At 39.5% G+C, this 22,900-nt stretch overlaps 1 protein-coding gene across 1 annotated transcript in view; it reads left to right on the top strand.

Moving 5' to 3' along the window:
- The window catches only part of Mvb12 (multivesicular body subunit 12-like Mvb12), a 69,446-nt gene that overhangs the window by 7,956 nt on the left and 38,590 nt on the right, over nucleotides 1-22,900 (top strand). Inside the window, exon 2 of the mRNA XM_067781137.1 lies at nucleotides 21,840-22,320. Within this exon, the coding sequence (XP_067637238.1) occupies nucleotides 22,148-22,320 (173 nt within the window). The 5' untranslated portion in view covers nucleotides 21,840-22,147. The remainder of the gene's footprint in view (nucleotides 1-21,839; nucleotides 22,321-22,900) is intronic.

The raw sequence follows: 22,900 nt of genomic DNA, 5'->3' as shown, positions 1-22,900 counted from the left end.
AGAGGGAGGGTTGGAGTAAGAGTAAGATTAAGAGCGAGAACAAGAGTAAAAGTAATAATCTGAGTAAGACTAAGTGTAAAGGGTGAGGAAGGTGAAGAGGTCGAAAAAGGGTGGGGGTTGGCGAGCGTAGCGAGCAGGGGGCAAAGCCCCCTAGAATTATTATAAATATATTAACCAATCGCCTCTGTATTTCTGTTCGGCCCTTTGAATTCCAAACTCAATGCACTTTCTCTTTTGTTTAGATTTTATTAGCATTTCTTTTGCTTCACATATGCATACATCATATGTGTGTGTAAGCACCTAAATGTAGAAAGCTGAGCATATGAAATTGTGTTTCGTGTATGTCCACAGCAGTGTAAACTTAATATAGTACCTACTAGTATATAAAAATTGACCTAATTTGTTAGTAATAAATATTTATTGTTGCCTTCAGCACGCAAACACTTTGGGCATGATTGTATTATTTTTAGGATTTTCTATTTTATGTGATATTTTAGTTTAGGAAAGAGTTGTTGAACGAACATGAGTAACTCCAAACAACGTTTACTTGGTGTCCAACTTAAAGCAGGCAACGTCTCTATGCACATAGAAAGAATCAGATACGGCGTTACACGTAAAATAGTCCGATTCCAGCAGGTTCAGAGTTCATTTTCAGTGTTACTCACGATAGGTCATAGTTAGGGTTATGAGCTGATAAATACTTGCGCGGTCAAAATTTAGTTTCTAAGTGAGAGCCTTTCTTTCAAATATTCTTTGTAACTTGAATATAGAACGATTGAAACCAAACCGAACAGACTCTGTGAGCTCCTTTTGACCTAAACTACTACTTACAAGCTAACCTGAGCTGTATCACTGCCACAAAACATTTTTTAACTGCGCTTTGGTCGCATTATAATTGACTTGACTTAGCTGTAATCCGACCCTCCTTAGCGTTACCAGCCTAACAATGCTCCAAACTATGCTTTTACAGGGATGGTCCTTGATTCTTTGTTCATATGTCAAAGAAATTGATGCAACTATGACTGCTGACGGTCGTTGCCTACAAATGCTCCAATTTTTTTCCTATTGTAATGTTATATTAACTATTTTTCAGACTTTTTTAGTTAAAGGCTCTTGATTCGCTTTTATTAATGAACAAGATCTCTCCAGTTTTTTCGCTTCGCGAAACCTGCCATTATCACCGACTAAATCTTCCGGGACCTTATTTACACCATGGACGTCCCAAATGTCGACCATTTTGAACATCCACGTCGATGGCACTACGCTACCGACTGTCCTACACCCAAAAATCTTGGGTGTGATGTTTGATCTGGATCTACATTTTGGTGAGCACGCAGCCGCAATTGTTCCGAGAATTCAGAGCCGTAACATAATCCTCAAATCCCTCGCTGGCAGTACCTGGGGAAAAGATAAAGAAACGCTCATGACTACATACAAAGCAATTAGCCAGCCGATTACGTGCTACGCGTCACCCATATGGTCGCCAAGCCTAAAAATTACCCACTGGAAGAAGCTACAGGCCTTCCAAAATACTGCTCTCAGAATTGCCACGGGCTGTCTTCTTATGTCCCCAGAGCACCATCTGCATAATGAGGCGAGAATACTCCCCATCAGAGAGAGAAATGAGATGCTGTCCAAACAGTTTCTGTTGAATACCCAGAAACCTGAGCATCCCAACAGACATCTGATTGATGAACCAGCACCGCCTAGGGGCTTGAGTCATCTCCGTAAGCATTTTGAGGAAATACGGCACCTGAGAACCCAGCCGTATAAAGCGAAAAAACACAAGCAGGTCCTTGGTGAACTCCATAAACAGGCGTCGGACCTTTATGCCGGAAATTGCCCGGTGAATCCAGTACTCAAAAAAAAGTATCCAAAACTCGCGGAAGAGGAACGCATACTCCCCAGGGAAACGCGTGTCACTCTTGCTCAACTTCGTTCTGGATAATGCAACAGGTTAAACTCTTACCTATCCAGAATCAACCCCGACATACAAAATGTATGCCCCGCTTGCAATGTGTCCCCATCCACACCAACCATCTCTTTAATTGTAATGTCGAACCAACGCCTCTAACACCCCTTTCCTTATAGTCCACCCCTGTTGAAACAGCAAGTTTCCTTGGACTCTCGTTAGAGGATATTGATGACAATTTGTGATCGGTCGCGGCTGTTAGGCGTGGCGAAGCATTGCTACAACAACAACAACAACAAAGAAAGTGGCCCCTCAAATGGCTGGATGTCTATGAAAAATATGAACTCAGATAAGCTTATTTGGCCCCCACTAAAAGCATAAACAACAACGTTGCTGTGCACATCCTCACTGGAGGTCACTAAAGCAATTGACTCAAAATGCCAGAACTTTTTACTGAATAAGTACATACAGAGCTTCTATGAGTGCTAAAGCATAGACGAACCAAAAGGCAGTAACAATAAAAACACCAGCAGCAGTCATCCAGGCAGTTATTCAAATATGCGACCGACAAGCAACCACAGCGGAGCTAACCAGCCTCAGCCAACACATTTGCACTTCGTTCTATTATTGATATTGAAAGAAAAAGAAAGAAACGAAAATGAAGGAACAAAAAAAATAAGTAAGCCTCAACAAAAACAACAAGCACAAGTAACCTCTCACGCACAGCATGCACGCGTGCCTTAATTATGCATGTCTAACTGAAGCTCGAAGCTCTGCTACATGTTGGTGTTTGCTATGACGTTTAGTCCATGACCGCTGACTAACTGTGTGTGACTGACTGACTTATCCATCGACTTACAAGCCTCTTAATTATGTTCTATATTATTACATTTCATTTCGAATGTTGTTATTGTAAAGTTTGAACTTTCAACTTCTTTTTTCTCCACGCGTTACTAACTGATTGTAGCTCTTAAATGCCTTGCAACGTAGCACACCCACCCAATCCGTCGTCGTTGTGAGCAGCGCATTTCCCTTATCAAGCATCATTTATACTTATTCGTCGTACTTATTCGTTTTTCGACCTATCTCATTCCCTAAATTTACTGTATTTTCATTTTGGTTTATTCGGTTTACTAATTTCTTTGTGAATATGTCTTGGTGTTATTCCCCCACCTCCAGCTTTTAAGACGCCAAACTTGTCTCGTGAGTTCTTTATTCTTTGTTGTCTTGGTGGCGGTTTTCCATTACTTTTAGGGTTTTTCCCAATCATCGTGCGCTATTTTCATGTCGGTCTGCGTTTGTGATGTAGACAACAAAGCATAGATTTTCTGTTTTATTTGCCTCGCTTTTGTAAAGCTACAATTTCATGGCTTGCGAAAAGCAATATTTTTCAATTTAGTCATATTTGGTCTGCTGTCTTTTCAAAATTGCCACGTAGATGATAGATAGCATCCGAAATGAAATATTGAGAAATGCTTATCCAAGGGTCAATGGAAGGAAGAAACATCTTGAATTTTTGAATAACATACTATCTTGCTTTAACCTTCATGTTTCCGGTAGTCTACATTTGTAGCAAATTTGGAAAAAGGTTTTCAGTACCTTCCTAATTATCAATCACAAATCCATTTAGTGCATAAAATCATTGAAACTATTATTGCCTGACCCCCAGGCCTACTTGAAAGAAATCTCAGCCGCTAGTCTACATTTGCAGACATCATATTAAATACATATGTATATGGAAAATTTCATATTGCGGCCGCCGTGGTATGACGGTAGCGTGCTCCGCCTATCACGCCGAAGATCCTGACTTCACGCCCTTCTGTAATTTCAGACTTGAGCACCACTACCGCGCTAAATCCCAATAGCACGCAGATAAATTGCGGTTTAAATCAAAACCCGCACCATAGAACAGTACTCGTGGCGCTAGACCTATCAAAAGCTTTTGATACGGTCAACCATGGCACGTTACTGCAAGACCTGGAAGTGTCTACCCTTCCCCCATGTCTTAAAAGGTGGACCGCAAATTATCTGGGTGGTCGGCAGGCATCGCTGCAATTTAGAAACGAAACATCAAAACCAAGAAGAATTAAACAAGGGGTGCCACATGGTGGTGTCCTATCCCCACTTTTGTTTAATTTCTACATATCTAAGCTACCTTCGCCACCAGAAGGAGTAACTATCGTTTCCTACGTCGATGACTGCACAATAATGGCCACAGGCCCAGACCCACAGATCGATGAGCTTTGCAACAGAATAAACGGCTACATCCCTGATCTCTCCAGTTTTTTCGCCTCGCGTCCCAAATGTCGACCATTTTGAACATCCACGTCGATGGCACTACGCTACCGACTGTCCTACACCCCAAAATCTTGGGTGTGACGTTTGATCAGGATCTACAGTTTGGTGAGCATGCAGCCGCAATTGTACCGAAAATCCAGAGCGGTAATAAAATCCCCAAATCCCTTGCTGGCAGTACTTGGGGAAAAGACAAAAAAAAACGCTCATTACCAAATACAAAGCAATTTGCCAGCCCATTGAATGCTACGCGTTCCCTATATGCTCGCAAAGCCTAAAAACTACTCACTGGAAGAAGCTACAGGCCTGTCAAAATACTGCTCTCAGAATCGCCACGGGCTGTCTTCTTATGTCCCCAGAGCACCATCTGCATAATGAGGCGAGAATACTCCCCATCAGGGAGAGAAATGAGATGCTGACCAAACAGTTCCTGTTGAATACTCAGAAACCTGAGCATCCCAACAGACATCTGATTGATGAACCAGCACCGCCTAGGGGCTTAAGGAGTCATCTCCGTAAGCATTTTAAGGAAGTACGGCACCTGAGAAACCAGCCATAGGAAGCGAAAAAACACAAGCAGGTCCTTGGTGAACTCCACAAACAGGCGTCGGACCTTTATGCCAGGAATTGCCCGGTGATTCCAGTACTCAAAGAACAGTACCCAAAACTTGCGGAAGAGGAACGCATACTCCCCATGGAAACGCGTGTCACTCTTGCTCAACTTCGTTCTGGATACTGTAACAGGTTAAACTCTTACCTATCCAGAATCAACCCCGACATACAAAATGTATGCCCCGCTTGCAATGTGTCCCCACATGACACCAAAAATCTCTTTAATTGTAATGTGGAACCAACGCCTCTAACACCCCTCTCAATATGGTCCACCCCTGTTGAAACTGCAAGTTTCCTTGGACTCCCCTTAGAGGATATTGATGAAAATTTGTGATCGGTCGCACCTATTAGGTGGGGCGAAGCACTGCTACAACAACAACAGTTCACGCCCCGGGCATCTTGTTTTAAAAATAAGTTTTTTCAATAAGAAGGAAATTTTTCTTAGCGGGGTCGCCCCTCGGCAGTGTTTGGCAAGCACTCCGAGTTTATTTCTGCCATGAAAAGCTCTCTGAAAACTCATCTGCCTTGCAGATGCCGTTCATTGTCGTCATAAAAGAAGTAGGCCCCGTCCCGCGAATTTGTAGGAAAAATTAAAAGGAATACGATGCAAATTGGACGAGAAGCTCGGCCAAAATCGCTTCGGTAGTTATCGCGCCTTACATTCTTTTTACTTTAACTTTCCGAAGCATATTTTTTCATCTTTTGTTGCTACCAGCTCACTCAAGGTAGGCGCTTTTCTGATGGTGTGATGGTTTAGCCGATCTTTGCAGGCAGAGGGTATACCTTGTTGTATTTCAATGCAACCTTCCCAATATCTAGTGTTGATAAAAAGGAGGAAAGGCGGAGGCAAAGTTAGGGGAAATTCAATCCAATCAAAGATGACGATTGGAGAAGGATAAGGATTAGAGAATGTGGGAAAGTCCTCCCACAATACAGTACAGCATTAAGAATTGCCTAGCCCTTAGATGCACTGGTTTTCAAACGGCAGAATAAAACAAAGACGTATAACTATCAAAATCTAAATAGATCGATCCCTTTCTGCGATTCTGGTGTTTCCTACGTGATTCAAGCAACTCATCCTGTACGTTGTTCACATTGCGAGCTCGTTTAGTTAAAGGAAAAACACTGGCTTTAAATCTGTCAAACTGAAAACTGAACATTTAATGCTAAACTGATGGGTCTAGGAGGCTTGCTTATAATAAATATCATCGCGAGATATCCAATTGTTTTGCACTTAGTTCTTCTAAGTGAGCGGCAGCCTACTCTATGCCTTGCTTAGGTGAGGCTTGATTGCACTGTCACTTTCAATAAAGACCTCACATGGACTGAATGTGTCCATAGTGTCTTCCTAAGGATGAATACAGATGAGAATAAATGCATCCTTTATTCTGTCTAGCCAGGTAGCCGCTGGGTTATAATTCGTCGAACTACGTGTGGTCGATGTCTACGCAAAGCTCATGCGGCTCATCATTAAATCGACCTCGTTAATCGCCTTCGCCTACACGTAGAGATCAAGAAATGATTCAAAAAAGTTTTACGACCTGTACTTTCTTTTGCTGAAACATTTTAGATCAACTGTGTTTTTAAATATGTCTCATTTTGTGAACACGGAAATTGTTTTAAAATTATTTCTACAAATCCGCGGTTCATTTAGTTGAAAAAGGAATCAAAGTTATAGGAGTAAACTCAAATCTTTTGCTGGTCTTATTGTCTGTCCTGATACAAAGATTGCTGCAGTTGCACTGAGGCTCTTCGCACTCCATTTCTCATAGCGTATTTACACTGTAAATTTTACATGGAATCCTTGCTTGGAAGAAACGTATAACTTCTGGCTAATCTTAATCTTGATTGCTATATATAAATTTACCTTCTTGAAAATTTTGAAAATTAATCACTTAATTAGAAGTATAATTACTTCAGAAGAGGTTTTATGTACTCGTACAGCCGAAATCGATCATCATTATCGCCAGCAAATAACACTACTTTCGTAATTTTTAGTTAATTTTAAAATTTCACTTTAAAATAAATATTTATTGCTTTGCAAATTTTTTTTGTATTTTTTTATTGATTGACTGACTTTCTTTGCACTCTCAACGACCTATTATTCCTTACTTTTTCAAATGCTTTGCGAACGCTTTTTATACTCAGTTGAGCAGAGCTCACAGAGTATATTAAGTTTGATTGGATAACGGTTGGTTGTACATATATAAAGGAATCGAGATAGATATAGACTTCCATATATCAAAATAATCAGGATCCAAAAAAAATTTGATTGAGCCATGTCCGTCTGTCCGTCCGTCCGTCCGTCCGTTAACACGATAACTTGAGTAAATTTTGAGGTATCTTGATGAAATTTGGTATGTAGGTTCCTGAGCACTCATCTCAGATCGCTATTTAAAATGAACGATATCGGACTATAACCACGCCCACTTTTTCGATATCGAAAATTTCGAAAAACCGAAAAAATGCGATAATTCATTGCCAAAGGCGGTTAAAGCGATGAAACTTGGTAGATGGGTTGACGTTATGACGCAGAATAGAAAATTAGTAAGATTTTGGACAATGGGCGTGGCACCGCCCACTTTTACAAGAAGGTAATTTAAAAGTTTTGCAAGCTGTAATTTGGCAGTCGTTGAAGATATCATGATGAAATTTGGTAGGAACGTTACTACTATTACTATATATGTGCTAAATAAAAATTAGCAAAATTGGATGAAGAACACGCCCACTTTTTAAAAAAAATTTTTTTTAAATTCAAATTTTAACAAAAAACTTAATATCTTTACTGTATATAAGTAAATTAAGTCAAAATTCAACTCCAGTAATGATATGATGCAAAAAAATACAAAGATAAAAGAAAATTTCAAAATGGGCGTGGCTCCGCCCATTTTCATTTAGTGTGTCTAGAATACTTTTAATGCCATAAGTCGAACAAAAATTTACCAATCCGTGTGAAATTTGTTAGGGGCTTAGATTCTATGACGTTAACTGTTCTCTGTGAAAATGGGCGAAATCGGTGGAAGCCACGCCCAGTTTTTATACACAGTCCACCGTCTGTCCTTCCTTTCGGCCGTTAACACAATAACTTGAGCAAAAACCGATATATCTTTACTAAACTTAGCCCACGTACTTATCTGAACTCACTTTATCTTGGTATAAAAAATGGCCGAAATCCGACCATACCCACGCCCACTTTATCGATATCGAAAATTACGAAAAATTAAAAAAATGCCATAATTCTATACCAAATACGAAAAAAAGGGATGAAACATGGTAACTGGATTGGTTTATTGACGCAAAATATAACTTTGGAAAAAACTTTGTAAAATGGGTGTGACACCTACCATATTAAGTAGAAGAAAATGAAAAAAGTTCTACAAGGCGAAATCAACAGCCCTTGGAATCTTGGCAGGAATACTGTTAGTGTTATTGAATATATAAATAAATTAGCAGCACCCGACAGATGATTTTCTGGATCACCTGATCCACATTTGATCGATATCGCGAGAACGCCTTCACATATACATCTAAGGGCCACTCGCTTTTAAAACCCTCATTAATACCTTTAATTTGATATCCATATCGTACAAACACATTCTAGAGTCAACCCTGGCCCACCCTAATGGCGATATCTCGAAAAGGCGTGCACCTATAGACCTAATGCCGACTCCCTCTTAAAATGCTCAGTAACACCTTTCCTTTGATACCCATATCGTACAAACATTCTAGAGTCACCCCTGGCCCACCCTAATGGCGATATCTCGAAAAGGCGTCCACCTATAGACCTAATGTCCACTCCCTCTTAAAATGCTCAGTAACACCTTTCCTTTGATACCTATATCGTACAAACATTCTAGAGTCACCCCTGGCCCACCCTAATGGCGATATCTCGAAAAGGCGTGCACCTATAGACCTAATGCCCACTCCCTCTTAAAATGCTCAGTAACACCTTTCCTTTGATACCCATATCGTACAAACATTCTAGAGTCACCCCTGGCCCACCCTAATGGCGATATCTCGAAAAGGCGTCCACCTATAGACCTAATGTCCACTCCCTCTTAAAATGCTCAGTAACACCTTTCCTTTGATACCCATATCGTACAAACATTCTAGAGTCACCCCTGGCCCACCCTAATGGCGATATCTCGAAAAGGCGTCCACTTATAGACCTAATGCCCACTCCCTCTTAAAATGCTCAGTAACACCTTTCCTTTGATACCCATATCGTACAAACATTCTAGAGTCACCCCTGGCCCACCCTAATGGTGATATCTCGAAAAGGTGTCCACCTATAGACCTAATGCCCACTCCCTCTTAAAATGCTCAGTACACCTTTCGTTTGATACCCATATCGTCAAACATTCTAGAGTCACCCCTGGCCCACCCTAATGGCGATATCTCGAAAAGGCGTCCACCTATAGACCTAGTGCCCACTCCCTCTTAAAATGCTCAGTAACACCTTTCGTTTGATACCCATATCGTACAAACATTCTAGAGTCACCCTTGCTCCACTTTTATGGCGATATCTCGAAAAGGCGTCCACCTATAGAACTAAGGATTACTCCCTTTTAAAATACTCATTACCACCTTTCATTTGATACCCATATCGTACAAACACATTCCAGAGTCACCCCTGGCCCACCCTAATGGCGATATCTCGAAAAGGCGTCCACCTATGGACCTAATGCCCACTCCCTCTTAAAATGCTGAGTAACACCTTTCGTTTGATACCCATATCGTACAAACACATTCTAGAGTCACCCCTGGCCCACCCTAATGGCGACATTTCGAAAAGGCGTCCACCTATAGACCTAATGCCCACTCCCTCTTAAAACGCTCAGTAACACCTTTCATTTGATTCCCATATCGTACAACTAGAGACACCCCTGGTCCACCTTTATGGCGATATCTCGAAACGGCGTCCACCTAGGGAACTAAGGATCACTCCTTTTCAAAATACTCATTAACAGCTTTCATTTGATACCCAAATCGTACAAACATATTCTAGAGTCACCCCTGGTCCACCTTTATGGGGATTTCTCGAAAAGGCGTTCACCTATAGAACTAAAGCCCATTCCCTTTTAAAATACTCATTATCACCTTTCATTTGATACCCATATCGTACAAACACATTCTAGAGTCAGCCCTGGTCCACCTTTATGGCGATATCCCTAAATGGCGTCCATCCATAGAACTATGGCCTACTCTCTCTTAAAATACTCTTTAGTACCTTCCATTTGATACACATGTCATACAACCACATTCCAGGGTTACCCTAGGTTCATTTTCCTACATGGTGATTTTCCTTATTTTGTCTCCATAGCTCTCAACTGAGTATGTAATGTTCGGTTACACCCGAACTTAGCCTTCCTTACTTGTTCAATTTGTTGTATTGTTGTAAATTTCTTTTACTCTGCGCTGCTACTACTGTTGAAAGAAAAAGTTAAAGAAAAAGTAGTGTAAATAAATTAAAACAAAGCTCCCGTACATGCGCCCTAACTAATTCAGTCAATCATGAAACGTTTGATCTTAAATACAGTGACTTCCTCAATTTAACAGTACCAGAGTTCGCCCATAATTCCGAAATACTAAAAGACTTCGTTTATTTGGGAACCAGCATTAACACTAACAACAACAACAGCTCTGAAATCTTGACAATATATGCTACTTTGGACTAGGTAGGCAATTGAAAATTAAAGTCCTCTCTCGGCGAACGATAATCATGCTCTACAAGTCACTCATCGTACGCATCCTACTATATGGTGCAGAAGCATGGACCATGACATCAGATGAAGCGGCTCTGGAAGTGTTCGAGAGAAAAGTTCTTCGAAAGATTTATGGACCTCTACACGTTGGCGATGGGGAGTACCGAAGAAGATTTAATGACAAGCTGTACAAGCTATACGCAGACATGAACATAGTCCAGCGAATTAAAACGCAGCGGCTACGCTGGCGAGGCCATGTTATGCGAATGGAAGATGACGCTCCGGCAAAGAAAGTGTTTCTAAGGGAACCCGCCTATGGAAGCAGAAGTAGAGAGCGGCCTCACTCCGCTGGAAAGCCCAGATGGAAAACGATTTAAACTCCCTTGATGTGACCAATTGGCGCCAGTTGGCAGAGCGAAGAAGCGTCTGGCGCGGTTTGTTGGATGGCCATAACCGGTTAAACGGTTAAGCGCCAATTAAGTAAGTATTCGCCCAGTGGCTGAAAGTCAACCACTATAGACGTCGCTATACATTTGCTTTCTTTCCCTTCCCTACCTTACCTTTCCATTCATCTCCTTTCCTTTCTTTATTTTTAAATTTGATTTTAAATAAAAATAAAAAAATGAATGCAAAGCGCTATGTATCTCCGTAGAGATTTAGGCCGAACTTCTCTCCCAATTTACATCGTGCTCCTTGTAATGTTTCCTCAGGCGAAGCATACCACGGCTATCGCCAACTAATTTTATTGTAGCTTTATGTTGTTTTTGCGGCCGCCGTGGTGTGGTAGGAGCGTGCTCCGTCTACCACACCAAAGAGACTGGGTTCACGCCCTGGGCAAAGTAACATCAAAATCTTAGAAACAAGTTTTTTCAATTTAACAAAAGTTTTTCTAAAGGGGGTCGTCCCTTGGCCGTGATTTGGCAAACACTCTGAGTGTATTTCTGCCACGAAAAACTTTTCAACGAAAACTCATCTGCCTTGCAGATGCCATTCGGAGTCGACATGAATCATATCGGTCCAGTTCCGCCAATTCGTAGGAAACATTAAAAGGAGTGCGATGAAAATTGGAAGAGAAGATCGCCCTAAAATCTCTTCGGAGGCTATCGCGCCTTCTCAAAATAAATCCAGATTTTTAATTAATTTGGGAAAAATTTAAATAATGTGATATCAGGACTGATGAGGCGACAGCTTTTTCGATTATATGTACCTTGTAAATCTCTTCGAAGCCTTTTCTCCTGGGAGTGGGATTTTTTTTTTTTAATTAAAAAGTTGCTTCCAATAAATGTTTTCATACATTTAAAGCACCAATAAGGGGCGTTAAAATTAGCCTTTTATAGTCTGGCAGTGCAAAAGTTTTCACACTCTCTTTCAAATCCACCGTCATCTATCATGTAGATATTACTTAATTCTGTGCACTTATCTCTGCTTTCCTTGTTTGTGCCTAAAAATTGAATTCCATAATCATCTGAAATACTAGATAACATTCAACCATAATATTGTGAGTCAATTGAAATCAGAATCTTAAATGTCTTTAGCTAAATATTTAATGCGTGTTATCATCTTTAGGATTATGTAAACACTAGGGCTGTGCGATTGATAAACACATTTCAAATTACTAAACTGTTTAATCAATTTTTTTTATTAATCAAAATGGCTGTTACCTTGATTAATCAGTTGTTTAATTAATCAAATTCAGTAATCGTCTTTTTGATTAATCACAGTTTAAATAAATTGTTGAATCACATTTCTTGCATCTTTCATACTTTACATGTTCAAAAAACATTCGATTATATTAAGTCATAAAAATTTGAATTAATCAAGTTATCGAAGTAATTGATTATTAAGCTTAATCGAATAACAGAATAAAATCACACACATTTTGTCTCCTGCCCTTTTTATCACTTTGGTCAATTGGTGTAAATGCAAGTCCACAAACGTTTTAATAACTTTTTATAATTTTATCTTTCGTGATTTTGTCTTTGCAATGAATCACTACATTATACGTATTCTAAAAATATATAATCTTCAATTATATTGCCTCTCTTGACATTGACACACGCGCAAGTCAAGTACTTTTTAATACCTGTTCAGCCGAGTCGAAAAGTTTTTTTATTTTGATACATTTAATTATTTGCCATTTAAGCAGTTTTGCTTATATAAACAATCTCTTTATTACTTTTTTTAAATATTTTATAATAGTTTTGTCATGTGTCATTACGCTTTGGTTCATATACTTGCATCATAAACTTGTAACAGAACGACACGAGAACTGATACTTTTGAAAACATACTCGGGTATTTCGAACTTGATACTTTTAAGCAAGTCATGAGTAAAATATCGACACTTTGCTTCGTTACTTTACCAAGCACAGATGTTATTAAAGTTCAACTTCCCAGTTCAATAGTTTACTGGAAAAACGTAAAGCAAAAAACTGGGTCAATGTAGCGCAAAAGAAACCTTGGGTAAAATTGGATCCCCTGTTATTAAATTTTTGCTTTTTGAAACTTATTGACACCTTAAAAAAATATATATATGTATACTAGCAGACCCGGCAGATGTTGTTCTGCCTTAAATATGGCCTATCTGCATACATTTTAAAAAGCCTTTTCCGTCTCTGCCTTCGCCCTCTTCACTTTTTCGTAATCCTTTTATTCACTCCTCCCTCCGCCTTTTTCGCTTCATCTATCTCCATCTTCGTCTCATTCTATCTATCTCTCAGTCTATCTCTTTTGTTCCAGTCCCAGTCCCACTCCGAGTCTCAGTCCCAGTCCTAGTCCTAATCCCAGTCCCAGTTCGTCTCTGGTCTACTTCTCGGAAAAAAGGATCGTAAATACTAATGTAGACAAATTTATATACCAAATTTCAGGCAAATCGAATAGGACGTATGTAAATAGGTATGTGGGTGCTATTAATTCATGTCTCTATTTCGGCTTCGCATGCATATTTATCAGTTTTGCCAGGTTGATGCGACTAAATCGAATATCACAATGAAAATTACTTAAGAGCTCTCAGCAACAGCTTTCATTTGATATCCATATTACCCACACATTCTAGGGGTAGCCGGGTCCACGTTTTGGCCTATATCTCGAGACCCTAGTACCCAGCGGTATAATATATTACTCTGTACTAAAGCACTCATCGACAGCTTTCATTTGTTATCCATATTACATAAACACATTCTAGGGGTACCCGCACGTTTGAACATTCGATATAATCTTTTTTATTGAGAAGCACATTGTTTAATTAAACACCAACCAATTACACGAAGTATATCCGTACCACCTGAAAATATGAGTGCCGGTGCGTATACGCAACCTTTTATTATTACGTATAAACATAGAAAAAATTTTGCAATAAAATAATATTGCGAATATATCCTATATTTCAAGTTAGATCAAACTACACACGGGGTACAAAACAAATTCAAAATCGGTTCAGTAGTTTAGGAGTCCATCGCGGACAAAAAATGTGACACGTGATTTTTATATATAAAGATATAAGGTGCGATATACCTCCGCGGAGATTTAAGCCGAGCTTCTCTTCCAATTTGCGTCGTGGTCGTTTTTAATTTTTCCTACAATTTTGCGGGGCGGGACCTACATGTTTCACGCCGACTCCGAGCGGCATCTGCAAGGCAGATGAGTTTTCACTGAGAACCTTTTCATGGTAAAAATAATGGTAAATCTACGACCCTTTTAAACTTGTTTTATATCTAAGTTGCCGTGGTCTTTAACCGATCCCGTCCATTTTTCTAGAAATATTTCCTGCTATAGGGAAAATTTGTGTACCCAATTTTATTACGATCCGTTAATTTTTCTTCGAGTTATGGCTCCCGAAATATAGAAAATTGCATAGTCATAAAAGGGGCGGTGCTACGCCCATTTTTTAAAATTTGAAGTTTTTCCTATTTATTGTTATAAATCCATTTGGAAAATGAAATAAAATACAGGTGTATTATTTACTAAATAATCTGGTTTTTTGTGTTTTCCAAAATGTTATATATATAAAAAGTGGGCGTGGTTATCATCCGATTTCGCTCATTTCAACTTGAACTTTCATTTTCAATACCAATCTATTCTGGGTCCAGATAAGCTCGTGTACCAAATTTGGTGAAGTTATCTCAATATTTACACAAGTTATCGTGTTAACGGACGGACAGACGGACGGACGGACGGACATGGCTCAATCAAATTTTTATACTCAGCTGAGCAAAGCTCACAGAGTATATTGTTACGAATATTAGCAAAACTAAGGAGTGCTGCCAGCTCTAAGCCGATGCTAAGCAGTGACGTAAATGCACATCAATAATTCAATCATCATGTATCTACATAAACGAAACAATAACTGCGTCTACATATATGTACCATGTACGTATACGAGCAGCGGAGAGTCAGTGCACAAATACATGCACATATATGAGATACTCCTATAAGTATGCAATGAGAAAAACTAGCAATGCTAGTAGATTCTAGAAGATGCGAACGAGGAAACCAGAGAGTATAAAAGGCCGCAGATGTAGAGGCGCTGGAATTCAGTTTGATTTGAGTTGTCAGGCAGTTACGACTAAGACGATATCTAGCGAGCAATAGCAGTATTATTTTGAAAGTCAGTTTCATTTAAGCTATCAGTTTGGTTATTAAGCTGTTCGTTGCACAGTTTGAGTGTTATTGTGAAGTACTTTAATAAAGGCCATTTTGCATTATTACATATTGGAGTTATTTATTCAACAGTTTAGTGATTCGAACTTAGCAGAAGATTGCAAATAAGAGTATTTGCAGCAAATTCGTTACAATTGGTGTCAGAAGAGGAATTGTTGAATAAATCCCGGAGGACAACAAGGACACGGCAAAGTTCAGTGAATTGAAGATCCAGCAACTGAAGAAGGAGTTGGAGAGCCGTGGATTGAATACAAGCGGCGTTAAACTTGAACTTCAGGCACGGCTACGAGAAGCAATGGAAGCAGAATGAATTGATGTGGAAGAGTATGTCTTTCATCTTGATGGCGAGGAGACAGCAAAAATTGAAGAGAAAAACGAAACATCGCAGACGGTTACCAGCACAGACTTGAACATGATTTTAGCTGCAATATCTGCTCAAACATCGACAGTGTCATCTCAACTGGCAGAACAGCAGACATATATGGAATCGCAGGAGAACCGTATAATATCCAAGATGGAAGAACAGAAGGCGCGTATTTCAGAAATGTCGTCACAAATGTCATCACAACTGGAAGAGCAGAAGACATATATGGCATCACAACTAGAATCACAGGAGAACCGTATAACTTCCAAGATGGAAACACAATTGGAAGAACAGAAAACACACATGGCGTCACAAATTGCAGAACAATTAAAACAGGCATGCTTAACGAACGAAACGATATCATTTCGTTACGATAATCAACGCTAATAAACGAAACGAAGTCACTTCGTTTCGTTTATTAACGTTAAGATCGTCAAATTAACGTTGATTTGACGTTTTTAACGTTAATAAACGAAACGAAGTGACTTCGTTTCGTTTATTAGCGTTGATTATCGTAACGAAATGATATCGTTTCGTTCGTTAAGCATGCCTGAATTAAAAGAACAAGAGGCACGCATAACATTACAGTTCGAAGCACAAGAAGAGCGTATCTCACCAAAGCTGGAGGCACAGGAAACAAAATTCTCATCGCAGCTGGAGGCTGTTAGTGAACGACAAAATAAAGTGGAGGCCGAGATGGATGCTTTGAAAGATCGGATTCAGGAGTTACAATTGAACCGTCCAATCACTTCAACGTCTACTCTGAAGGTAAAATCCCCAACGTATGATGGTTCTGTTCCATTCCAGGTATTTAAGCTCCAATTTGAGAAGACCGCAGCAGTGAACAACTGGAATGCGGAAGATAAAGTTGCTGCACTGTTCGTGGCATTGAAGGGGCCAGCAGCGGAAATCCTACAGACGATTCCCGAAGGAGAGCGGAACAATTATGAAGCATTGATGGCTGCTGTAGAACGACGTTATGGAAGCGAGCATAGAAAACAGATATTCCAAATTGAGTTGCAAAACCGCTACCAAAAAGCAAATGAGACATTGCAGGAGTTTGCTTCAGATATTGAAAGATTGGCCCATCTTGCAAATGCGGACGCACCCGTGGAATACACTGAAAGAGTAAAAATCCAGAGTTTCATAAATGGCATACGAGATGTGGAAATGAAGCGGGCTACATATGCGAATCCAAAACTAACATTTGCTGAAACGGTATCGCATGCACTGACTCAGGAAACAGCCTCACTTTTGAGTAAGCCAGCGTACAAAGCTCATCGCGTGGAAGTAGAAAGGCCAGAGTGGGTAGACACAATTTTGGAAGCACTGAAGGGATCTCAACAGAAGAATGCCGGAGTTATTAAATGTTTCAAGTGCGGCAACCCTGGTCACATTGCACGTCATTGCGATCTTGGTCCTAATAGTTCCAACAATGTGGGTGGCCGTAAACGCAAAGCTGGCGGAAATGAGCAAGAGCGTGTCGGATGTAAAGAACGAAAACTTGCCCCGGCTATTGAATGTCCTATGATATCTGTGTCGCAGATTGGAAGGAAATCAAGCAGTCTTACCATCAGAGGGAATGTGGATGGTAAAGAGCGTGTACTGACTGTAGATACGGGGGCATCTCATTCCTTGATTCGATCTGATTTGGTCTACAGGAGAGTAAAGTCATTACCTGGAGCAAGGTTGCGTACGGTCACAGGCGATTATAATCAAGTCCAAGGCGAAGTAGTATGTGAGGTATTAATTGGAAAAGTCATGGTTCTACACAAATTCGTTGTGGCGGAGATCGTTGATGAAGTCATATTGGGAGTGGAGATGCGGAGAAAAATTATGCGCTATAAGAACCAGGACATACCACTTAACTTTAGTTTGGAAAAAGGGTTCAGCAGTAATCGGGTACTGGTGGAAAATACTCGACAAAGACCACGAAAGTCAAAGGCAAAGGTTGATAGATCGAATGGGCCAAATAAATCAAAATCAAAAGTACCTGCGAGAGAAACACTGGAATTGACAAAACCTAAAAGACGCAGGAAAACGAAGCAACGAATTTCCGAGAAAGAATGCGAGGGTAGTTTCAAGCCAGAGCGCACTACTGTGGTGAAACGTGGGAACGATACTGATTATGCAAAACAAATCCGTCCAGCGCAAGCTCTACGAAGTAGTTCATCGGCCAAACAACAGAGTGTGAAGGAACGAACCAGGGTATTGAGTGGTACGATGAAACACAGGTACCATGAGAACAATAATTCGAAAAGTTTCTTGGCGGGAGATTTGGTACTGTTATACAACCCTAACCGGCGGAAAGGTGTTCCATCCAAATTTCGGTGCAGTTGAGAAGGCCCGTACAAGGTTGTGAAGAAGATCAGTGATACCATCTACCACATACAAAGCATTGAGAAACCACGGAGTAGAAGAGTGGTACATTTGGCGATGCTAGCAGCGTTTAGATCGAGAGATTTGTCTGATCGGGACGACCAGACTTAGGTGGAGAGCAGTGTTACGAATATTAGCAAAACTAAGGAGTGCTGCCAGCTCTAAGCCGATGCTAAGCAGTGACGTGAATGCACATCAATAATTCAATCATCATGTATCTACATAAACGAAACAATAACTGCGTCTACATATATGTACCATGTATGTATACGAGCAGCGGAGAGTCAGTGCACATATACATGCATATATCTGAGATACTCCTATAAGTATGCAATGAGAAAAACTAACAATGCTAGTAGATTCTAGAAGATGCGAACGAGGAAACCAGAGAGTATAAAAGGCCGCAGATGTAGAGGCGCTGGAATTCAGTTTGATTTGAGTTGTCAAGCAGTTACGACTAAGACGATATCTAGCGAGCAATAGCAGTATTATTTTGAAAGTCAGTTTCATTTAAGCTATCAGTTTGGTTATTAAGCTGTTCGTTGCACAGTTTGAGTGTTATTGTGAAGTACTTTAATAAAGGCCATTTTGCATTATTACATATTGGAGTTATTTATTCAACAGTTTAGTGAATCGGACTTAGCAGAGGATTGCAAATAAGAGGATTGCAAGTAAATTCGTAACAATATTAATTTTGTTCGCATAACGGTAATCCGTAACGGCATAAACTAATCGAGATAGATATAGACTTCTATATATCAAAATGATCTGGGCGAAAAAACAAATTCATAACTTGATTAAATTTTGAGGTATCTTGATGGAATTTGATATGTAGGTTCCTGGGCGCTCATCTCAGATCGCTATTTAAAATTAACGAAATCGGAAACGAAAATTTCGAAAAACCGAAAAAGTGCGATAATTCATTACCAAAAACGGATAAAGCGATGAAACTTGGTAGGTGGGTTGACCTTATGACGCAGAATAGAAAATTAGTAAAATTTTGGACCGTCCACTTTTAAAAGAAGGTAATTTAAAACTTTTGCAAGCTGTAATTTGGCAGTCGTTGAAGATATCATGATGAAATTTGACAGGAACGTTACTCTTATAACTATATGTATGCTTAATAAAAATTAGCAAAATCGGAAACGACCACGCCCACTTTAAAAAAAAATTTTTTTCAAGTGAAATTTTTACAAAAAATTTAATATCTTTACAGTATATAAGTAAATTATGTCAACATTCAACTCCAGTAATGATATGGTGCAACAAATTTAAAAAATAAAAGAAAATTTCAAAATGGGCGTGGCTCACTCTTTTTCATTTAATTTGTCTAGAACACTTTTAATGCCATAAGTCGAACAAAAATGTACCAATCCTTGCGAAATTTGGTAGAGGCATAGATTCTATGACGATAACTGTGAAAATGTGCGAAATCGGCTGAAGGCACGCCCATTTTTATACACAGTCGACCGTCTGTCCTTCCGCTCGGCCGTTAACACGATAACTTGAGCAAAAATCGTTATATCTTTACCAAACTTAGTTCATGTACTTACCTGAACTCACTTTATCTTGGTATTAAAAATGGGCGACCACGCCCACTTTTCGATTTCGAAAATTTTGAAAAAATGAAAAAAAATCCATAATTTTATACCAAATACGAAAAAAGGGACAAACATGGTGATAGGATTGGGTTTTTGAGGCAAAATATAACTTTAGAAAAAACTGTAAAATGGGTGTGATACCTACCATATTAAGTAGAAGAAAATGAAAAAGTTCTGCAGGGCGAAATCATAAGCCCTTGGAATCTTGGCAGGAATACTGATCGTGGTATGACATATATAAATAAATTAGCGGTACCCGACGGATGCTGTTCTGAGTCACCCTGGTCCACATTTTGGTCGATACCTCGAAAACGCCTTCACATATACAACTAAGCGCCACTCCCTTTGAAAATCCTCATTAATACCTTTAATTTGATACCCATATCGTACAAACACATTATAGAGTCACCCCTGGTCCACCTTTATGGCGTTATCTCGAAAAGGCGTCCACCTTTAGAACTAAGGCCCACTCCCTTTTAAAATACTCATTAAGACCTTTCATTTGATACCCATATGGTAAACACGCATTCTAGAGTCACCCCTGGTGCAACTTTATGACGATATCCCGAAATGGCGTCCACCTATAGAACTATAGCCCACTCCCTTTTAAAATACTCTTTAATACCTTCCATTTGATACCCATGTCATACAAACACATTCGAGGATTACCCTGGGCCCAGCGGGTTAGGGGATCAGAATATACCCGCGGTAGGTATGCCTGTAGTAAGAGGCGACTAAAATCCAGATTCAAGGGGCTGTGTAGCGCAACCTTTCAGGTTGCCAGCGCAATATATAGCTTCTCCAAACCCAATTGTCAACCTCACCTATCCGCGGCGAATCCTGTTTCACTAACAGACGAGGCTCTGGCGACCCCAAGCTCCTCAAGGAACTTGGGGGTAGGGAGGGAGGGAATGGCCTGAAGGTTTAACGTGGCCACATAAATCGTTCCCGAGATGGTCGGGCTAGCACCTTAATGGTGCTATGGTACCGGAGCGTACCGGATTTGTATCCGGCAAAGGACCATCACATCGATAACACTCCCCAAAGCCTTCGGGGAGCAACCTTATCGCTACAACAACAACAACAACAACAGGATTACCCTAGGTTCATTTTCCTACATTGTGATTTCCCCTTATTTTGTCTCCAAAGCTCTCAGCTGAGTATGTAATGTTCGGATACACCCGAAATTAGCCTTCCTTACTTGTTTTTCGATGCTGATGATTTTGATATAAGGAAGTCTATATCTATCTCGATTCCTTTATACCTGTACAACCAACCATTATCCAATCAAAGTTAATATACTCTGTGTGCAAAGCTCGCTGAGTATAAAAACTTGTTTATAAATTTTTGATGTTGTTTGCACTGGAATTGAACCCAAGAAAAAAATTGTTTTAAATTTTTGATGTTGCTTTGCCAGGGAATCGGACCCAGGATCGTCAGTGTGGTAGACGGAACACGCTGCCACCACACCACGGCAGACTAAATTATACTATCGCATTTAAAATAATACAAAGTTAATTCACTTCGAGCTAAAGTTACTCTTTAGTGTATGAAACATCCATATTTGTAAAACGATTCGCTTCGCTTAGGTTGACAATTGGGCTGCCGGAGCTCTGAACTACGCTTATCAACCCCTTGAATTCCAACGTAGAACCAGTGTTTGCTACTCATTAGTAGCAGAACATGAACATGAACAGAGCATAGAGCAGAGCCGTAGCATAACAATGTCCAACAGAGCAAATAGCAATAAATGAATCGTTTTGTTATAGCTCCATTACAAAAGTATTTCTTTCGCAGTTTTTTTCTGCTATTTGCTGTGCTCTAAAATACGACGTAGCTCAGAGCAGAGCCTAAAAATGCTATCACTTTTTTATGCTACCGCTTTGCTCTATGCTCCGTACATGTTCATAGTCGGAGCAGTGGCAAAAAAAGAAATTCCAGAGTATCATAGCAGTTTCAATAACTGCGTAGAATAAAGTTGTAGATTTATAGAAGAAAAGTCTACACTTTTATTAAAAAAAAAAATTAGGGAAAATTGTGAGGTCCGTAGGGAGGTTTTGAACTGACTGGTTCCTGATCAAAGTATTACGCTTCACCCACTGATCTATCACGTATCTTATATAATATTTGTACATATACATTTGTTCAGTTTCATTGACGTTCGTTATTTAAATAAAATGCTGAAGTACGTACTCATCGTGTCTGTAGGTATATATATTTTATTCAATAAGTAGCATAGATAAGAAATGTTTATATTTTGCAAAAAAGTGACTAACTAATCAATTGCATCCACCTCTTGTTTTTTTCTTTTAGTGCAAAACCCCTAAATGCTTAAGATCGTCATAGAACATCGAAGGAGGCGCGGAAACTTTAAGAAGCAGTGATTACATAAATTTTATTACCAAAGCTTGATGAGCACAAACTAATTAAAAATTCAAGACTGTCAGCTAGCGAAACGTGAATGTGTTTGCTGAAACGCAGCGGCACTTTTAGTTGAAACCACAAATGTACAGTAACAGCAATAACGAGCTAATAACTAATAAAAATTATAAAGAAATCAGCATATCGCGATAATTTTGCAAAAGTCTTTCAACCCGACAATAGCACAATATCTTGTTAACATGAATAAAGCCGGCAAACATATACAAAGTGGCATCGGTGTGGCGACGTCACCCACCGCCATGAATTCAGTCGGTGCACTATCTACACAAAAGAATGTCATCAATTCAATAATGAGTTTTTTGCCTGACAATCGGCCCATCACATCACTACAAATTGTTGAGGATTATGAAAAGTACGTAGCAAAATACTCATGTATATGAATTAAGAACAAATATTTTTATGCAATAAGTAAATATGTAATAATTAGAATATGTGGTTACGCAAAAAGAGTTATAGAGCATGTGGTGGTGGTCGCATTTGCAAGACAAAAGCAATTTTTCAAAAGTGATGTCGTGTACCAGTTCCATTATATCTATCGCTTGGGTGCTTACATAAGAAAGTGGCTGTTTGTTTGGCCGCAATATCTTAGCAACACAAAGGCTAATACAATTATATCTAATAAATACTACAGGGTGGGCCAACAAGCGAACTAACTTTAACCAGTATGTAGTAGCTTTTAAATTTTCTAATGGCATTTTGATTTTTGTTTGCAGGTTTTAATTGAACTTTTGGAAATTTATAATGGATACATACAGTGCACAGCAAAGCCTAAACACGGTTTTAACTTTTGCATCTCTGTAAACAATTTTAAGGGATTTGACATTCAAGAACCCAGCCTTTGAATCTGTGCTGTGATGAGTTCAGTTTCACAGTCCTGTTCGTGATGCCGAAGCCGAGTATCGAAGGAGGTATGATGATGAGCTGTTTTAGCT

This window comes from Eurosta solidaginis, chromosome 4, assembly GCF_040869045.1.
Source record: "Eurosta solidaginis isolate ZX-2024a chromosome 4, ASM4086904v1, whole genome shotgun sequence".
Taxonomy (NCBI): domain Eukaryota; kingdom Metazoa; phylum Arthropoda; class Insecta; order Diptera; family Tephritidae; genus Eurosta; species Eurosta solidaginis.
The sequence above is the reverse complement of the archived record's forward strand: the minus strand, read 5'-3'. Positions and strand labels throughout refer to the sequence as shown.